Source organism: Cebidichthys violaceus, unplaced genomic scaffold, assembly GCF_023349555.1.
Source record: "Cebidichthys violaceus isolate CVI_PGR_0920_01 unplaced genomic scaffold, fCebVio1.0.p SCAF_131, whole genome shotgun sequence".
In the NCBI taxonomy this organism is placed as follows: Eukaryota; Metazoa; Chordata; class Actinopteri; order Perciformes; family Stichaeidae; genus Cebidichthys; species Cebidichthys violaceus.
The window spans coordinates 140412-147733 of NW_027176298.1; the positions used below are offsets into that span (position 1 = coordinate 140412).

At 39.9% G+C, this 7322-nt stretch overlaps 1 protein-coding gene across 1 annotated transcript in view; it reads left to right on the plus strand.

Annotated features, from left to right (window-relative positions):
* Positions 1-1644, plus strand: part of fbln1 (fibulin 1) — a 28134-nt gene extending 26490 nt beyond the window's left edge. The window contains exon 17 of the mRNA XM_068708060.1: positions 1062-1644. Within this exon, the coding sequence (XP_068564161.1) occupies positions 1062-1201 (140 nt within the window). The 3' untranslated portion in view covers positions 1202-1644. The remainder of the gene's footprint in view (positions 1-1061) is intronic.
* Positions 1645-7322: the final 5678 nt, after the last annotated feature.

The window sequence follows — 7322 nt, forward strand, 5'->3', positions numbered from 1 at the left end:
CTGCTTTATTGTTAAAAAAACAACAACATTATTTTTCTCATACTGTCTGTCTGAATATACCTGTGTTCACCCCCTGTTTGAAACGCTCCGTTTTAGCGCCTGTCTCTTTAAGCCCTGTTTGAAAAAAGCCTTTCCTGCTCTGATTGGCTTGTGAGAATAGTGCTATTTTATGTGCTATTTTTACCATATGGTATATATTGTTTGAGTCAGCATTGGAAGAGGAGCCAAATCTGAATGGCTTGTTGACTCACATGTTTTCTGATCTGGGCAGCCCACACATTACCGACTAGGTTGTCTTATTTCACAATTTGTGGGTTGGTAGGGGCTCCAGATACCCAAATGTATGTTAACAAGTGAAACTGAGATTTTCATATATTTAAAGGGATGGATTGGTGTTAGGGTGAGCATTCATTTGAACCATTTTCTACCAAAGTTATAGTCTCTATGAAAACTGCTGACAATTCTGTATGTGGATTCTCCACAAAACATAACATTTTGTTAAGACCAGCTAGCGCAAGAATCACATCAACATTGAAGCAGCTTGTTGTGGCAGCATTCACAGTCCGATACAATCTAAACATAAAAGTATGCTTTGGGTCTATAAGTGCAAAGCCGTTAGGCAACCACTGTAGTCAGCTGTATTGAATACAATTGAAGAATATATCAATTTGGCAGAGCTGTCAGACATGAATGAAACAGAAGGCTAAAGAACAATTCTGAAACTTTGCTGTTGAAAAACTAATTTTTTCAATATGCTGAGCACCACAAACACTAGTCCATTATTCTCAATTGTCTTGGGGTGGCAGCAGAATTTTTCGAAATCAAAACATCAGCCCTTGAAACCAAAACTATCTGCTTTGCTACATATCGCTAAGGCTAAGTGAGGAAACAGTTTTAGGGTCACCCTTTAAACCTAATAGCAATTCAAATTACTAATTGCTGCTCTTAAACAATTGCGTTTCTGAAGAAATGACAAAATCAACAACATATGTATCAATCCTATCCTTATAGTGTTGTCTACTATTGTCACTGATATAGTTATTCTTTTCTGTTTCCTTCAGGTGTTGTTCGCCAGGTGAAGTCTCTGATTGGTCCACTTGCTACAACACTGAAACTGTCCATGCGCAACCTGACAACTCAAGGCGACTCCGGCCAGAACATTATCAACGTTCATGTGTTCGTCTCAGAGTTCTGGTTCTGAGAGTAGGATGCCATATTTTTACCACATTGTATTAAGACAACCATTGTCAACACTGTACACATTGGTTTATTCATATCAATGCATAGATCAGTGTTGAGGTTTTAATGTTATGTTTGATTACTTGTGACAGTTTCTGAGATAAAAGGCTACTAGCTGCTTCTAATGAGAGCACTACACTTTGATGACATTGCAACTGGCACAACGGAGCTAAATATGGAGACTTTATGTTATTGAAAATCTATTAAGAACGAAGACGTCCAGAAAGTTTTTTTCTTAATTGAAAGTGCATGCATTTAGAAAGGTCATTGAAGGAGACAATGATTAAATTCAAATCTTTTCATGACATTATAAGCCTTTTGTTTTTGTAGCGTTCACTTTTCCTCCATTACTGTATGCATAGGATAAGGTATTTTTTCTATGAAATAAACACTATTTTAGTTACAGTATTTGTTTATTGTATTTCCCTCAAGTAACATTTAACAACCATTGAATGTCTTACTGAATTTACATTTCAGGGTTCAGGACGATAATAAAACATCTGTATGTATATGTTTTACAAGCCATAAAAACGGAAGTACGGAGAAAAGGGAAGGGTTGTATTTCTCCAAAAATATCGAAGTTCAGGACAGAATATCGTTTGATACTGCATTGGTGTGGCTCCATCACTTCCACTATCACCATAGAGTAAGTAATGTTAGCTAGCACTTCTCTCTCACCAAGACAGCGCACAAGTTTTCCACAGATTATTCTCACACCCCAATTCAGGTCCTCGTTGTACCCCATTATTTCTCTTTGTCCTGGCCTGTTGATGGTCCTTTGGCAGGCTCAAAATTAGAATGCTGCAGTTAACAAAGGTATATATGTACTTACTTAGTATTTTAAACCTCATCTGAATGGGATCAGTAGTTATAATTGTTGTACATGTACTAGTCTGTGCTTGGTTCCTCTCACTTATGTGACAATGTTCCAGTTCTTTCATCTCGAAATAGGCAAGGGAATATAAGTCCTAATGTCTGTATATACAGTACAGCTGAATTCTCACATTCTTATATAATGATGATTAACTGTTCATTACATGTTGAACTGCAGAGTGGCTGTTGTATTATATGGGGAATTTGAACAATGAAGTTCAAATTTTATTCTGCCAAACATGGGAAATGTGTTTTCATAATTCAGTACATTTTGACTTGGTGAACCAAAACTCATGACCTGTGCAATGAATTAAACCACAACCCAATGACAGGAAACTGGATTATGATAATTCGCACATGTCAATGTTAGATAATAAACACAGACGTGCAAATACAAATATCTTAGCCAGTTTCCTTTTATTCATTTCCATGGGGACATTTAAAACATTCTGTTTACTTTGCAACAAATGTTGTCTGAGGGTCAGTTAAGACATGTATTGACAGCTTGTCCTCAAAATGCCCTCAGTTGAGTCACTTATATGCTACATAAGCTTCGACTCAAGATGCTCTGTACGCATTTAAACATGCTGACTGAGGGTTTCACTCACGGTCTCTTTGTCTTTCTGGGGAACTGGGGATGTAGGATTTTCATAAAATCCTCTTTGGTGGAGTAACTGAAGAGGGGAACAAGGTGGCAGCAGTAGTTTTAGACCATGGGCATGGATACCATGCAACCACATTCCTAATTACATTGATCAGTGAACCAGAACTCCTCTCCCCATCAAACATGAGGGGACATCAGACAGAGAGTGAGCTGAGCACGTCAGTAACGGCCTAGCTATGAGACCGTAATCATCACTGTGGCCGGCACAGCCAAAGCCTCCCAACGCTTCAAAGACAATAGTGGAGGAGGTGCATACATCAGGATCTCAAGTCATCTGCCGTGATGAATTTTAAGGCTCTACTGAAGGGGGATATCCTCTTCAGAGGAAATAAAGGCCAGCAGGTCAGCCTTGTGGTTGACATGAAAAGAAGGAAGAAATGGTGTGTGTGTGTGTGTGTGTGTGTGTGTGTGTGTGTGTGAGAGCATGTTAAATCACACTTACATCCAATGTTTAATATGTTTTCTAATGCTTCCGATGCAATTTTCTTACTTGCTGTGCAAATCTTAGACTGAGGCACACACTAAATAACTAACTTAGATTAGATTATATCCCAAATGGCCAATGGCAGAATTAAGGCCACTTCTTTTTGCAAAAGTTAGAAGAAAGAAATCAATACATTGTCTATACTCTACAAAAATCAAGTCTATTTTGTCAGCATGGTAGATGAGAAACAGTCAATTTCAATTGTAGTTGGAGAACCACTTTAAATTGCCTCTGAGTAGTTTGCAGGAAGAAAACAATGCCTGTGTGCATGCTGCACACCAAAACCCACAACCCATAGTAAGGACGTAAACAGCTGAACATGAAGAACAGAAAACCATACAGCCAGACTGCGTGGGAGGACATTACCTAGGAACGGCCTGGCGGACTTTGAATCTGGACAGTAAGAAAGGCTGGGGCAGCAGTCCCTAGCAGCGTTACCAAACCACATACATGTGTGGGGACAAATGAGCAAATATCTTCTGCCAGATCCTCCATCCAAAGCCAAGAGGGAGCTGCTCGCACTGGAAGCCTATGGTATGACTAAGCCGAGTGGGCTTGATGAGTCTACGTAATGGCAGGGGAGCAGACCTGTGTGTGTCTGCACTGTTTGTTTGTGTACTCTGCTGTGGCACAATAGTGGTCAGGCCTCTCAATACAAGTGGTCATGGTGGTGTCTGGCCCAGAGGAGACAGGGTATGGGGCTGATGGGTGTCTGGCCCAGGGGTTGGTGAGGCGGACTGATCCCAGACAGAGACCAGAAGACCTCAGGAGGCACGTGCTCGGCCGACTCCTGCACTCACCCACTCCCTCTTTTTCCTGGCGTACTTCACCGGCTCCCACCGCAACACATGTTATAGGATATAAGTGAGTTCTTTTAATAAATTTGGGGGTATTTATTTTTTTCCTCTATTTTACAAACCACTGTTACTCATTACCATAAACACAAAAATGTTTCTTGTAGATGGGCACTACCAACTCGCATTGGTTTTGCTCCTGTATCCCTGAGAATCTCATCTCTGCAGTACGTTTCATGTGCACAAAGATAATGGGTTGATTTACATGTTTGAAATGCGAGAAGGTGATAGGTTTTGTCTAGATGCCCATTTATTGCAAACTTGGCTCGTGTGTTACATGTCATGCTATAAATCTGAATAAACCATAAAAAATACCTTTTAGTATACCCACTGATGAGTACTTATTAAACACGTTTCACCTGTGTCAAAAAGTGTTCACTTACTGTGCTTTTCAAGGGGTCTGTAAAGTGGTGTTTCACAGAAGTCCAATAGATGGCAGACACATACAACACAACACTGCACAGCCAGAGAGTTCTAACAATGTATTTCCCTGGACAACTGTCACCACCTCACATTACAATGGCAGAAATAGCCAACCTAAGACAAATGTAGAAAAAAATCCCCTCATGAATCTAATCTTCTATCCAGTAGGACAGACATTGCAATAAAATCTGAACTCTCTGAAATTTATGCCCATCATTTTTTAAATATGTTCCACTGGGACTTAAATAGTACAGCATTAAAATCCTATACGATTCAGACTTAAGCCTGACAAAGTGTTGGATTGCACAAAAAACAGTGTGGGATTCTGATGTGAATGTTACAGAAAAGTCTACTGGGGCCCTCACCCAAAATTGGATCATAAATGATTGGCTCCACAACTCTGTATTTCAAGACAAGTTCTATACAGCCTTTGTGATATGTGACTCCTATTATTGCCGCCCTTTAAATCAATTAAATCTTTTGAGGTTTAGGTTGATAGACAGTCCACCAATTATACAGGGGCTCCACCTTGACCCAAAGAAAAACACAAAGCATACAAGTGTGCCCCTCCATAACTTACAGATTTTAAACATAACCATTTACAACCACTACTGAACCTCGACCTGCTGCCAGAGTACACAGTGGATCAATCACATTTGGGAATATAGTCCGAGGCTGCACTCATGAAAATTCAGCGTGCAGTCTCTCTGTTGTTTCAAGCAGCTCAGAACACACTGTGACGTCCATAGTGCTAAAGTGGATGCATATCACAGGGAAGGAAAGGAAACAAATCCAACCACATATAAACATGGTGTGATGGTCCCCTAAAGAAGTCTCTGACCTTAGACTGTAAAGTCATCTTTTCTAAAATGAAATGGGTGGTTTTAACGTGGCATTTCTTTGTTTCATGTTTGGTGAACTTGTATTGCCTGTTAAAAGATTTAAAACAAATGTGTTCTTAATTATGAAAAAAAAAAAAATGCATCGTTTATTGTGGAAACTATTGCTACTCCATGAGACACTAGCTGTGAGATTTAAATATCTCTTCACTTCAAAAAGTGGTTTCTCAAAAAAGTCCCATAAGAGCTTGTCTAAAATCCTTAAGGGTTAAAGCCATACTATTTTAGAGAAGTAAATGCATTGTATTGCCATGATATGGCTCATACGCCACTTTCCAGTTTGGCCATTTCAGTTTGAGAACAAATCGAAGGATTTTAAGGGGGTTCTAGTCCCATATTGAACCTACGTCATAGTTGCACTTTGAAATACTGGTCCAGCGGTGAGGCTTGGCCCTTGAGGACTTCAGCTATATATGCTGACACTGACTATGATTTCACAGTGGACTTTCTGCGCAAGGCTTCACTGACATAAGTGGCCTACAGACCTCAAATGTTGGAGCTTTCATTGTATGTGAAAATGAGCTGGGAGTTTGCAGTGTCTGCCAAAGTGTTGTTTTGTCTGTGACTGACTACACACACCCAACTGTCACCCCTCGGTGGACACCCTGTACCGTGTCATATGTCTTTAGGTCTAGGAGCACTGACTGGGCAGGGAACACATCAGGAGAAAGGAGATTTGCTCTGGGAACACAACAGGGAGTTGTCAGTGGATTTTGGCATTTTCGATACAAGGGAAACTATTATGTGCTGCGTGTTTTGATCTGAGGCGACGAGTATGTAATCGTGGGGAAGTTACTTTGCACTTGCCCTTTGAGTTTGACACTTAGAATCATCACTTACAGTGGTAAGACTCACACCCAGTAATTCATCACCTAATCACTCAACAGAATGTGTAATAAACCAAGCTTTAATTGCTAAGTTCCCATAAACTGAGAGAGCTATATCTTAGGCAACACCATACATACAAAATCGAAGAAAACGTCTGGCTTTGGATTTGCCACAATCTGAAAAAGACAAAAGGAGCCTGCTAACATACTCAGTCTGAACCAATCCTTGTGTGACGAAGGGAATGAAGAATAAATCAGCCGCTATGAGACAATGTAAAAGCTATAATTGTTTTTGCCTGAGCTCAATAAGAAAAACATTTTTTTTATTTTTATAGAAATACTATTTATGGGTTTGTAATTGCGAAGCTCGATCTTCCAGAGCACATCTGTATGTCATTGTTTCTAAACCACTGTCTCTGCGTACACTCAGATTTTAAGAAAAGACATTCAGAGAATTAATTTACCAATTGTATGGAGGCATCATCATGGGGAAAAGGACTTAAGGCGTCAAAAGGCACATTTTTAATTTGCTGACAACCACAATGCTTTTGCCTGCTTTCCCATTAACATCTTTGTATCTCTGCCTGCTCAGTGCTCCATTTGACTTTGTGCATGACTATGGAGTGGTTTAGGTTTCCAGGAAACGCAATGAGACAAAGGTCATCTGTGATATTAATGAGTGGAAGGCCTTTGAATCTGACACGCTGGCAAGGAGCTTTTCTGTGGGACTAAATAGCTTACAATTGCCAATGATAATTAATATGTCACATTTTGTTTTTCAACAGGGTGTTTTTTTCTGCCTTTTGTAACTTCAGAGCGTTGGAGAGATCCATCAAAATGTTTCTTGCCTTGGTACTAGGTCATACACACAAAGTAGCTTTGGTTAATGGTTACCCACTACAGTATGGACTCCTGAAGAGCAGGTCTGTGAACGCAATGCCACTTCATCACAGTCTGTACACCATACATCTGTCGATATAGCAGTCACCCTTGTGAACACACACATACAATTCACAAAACAGAGGAAAATGCCTACTTAATGGACATATGGCCTACATT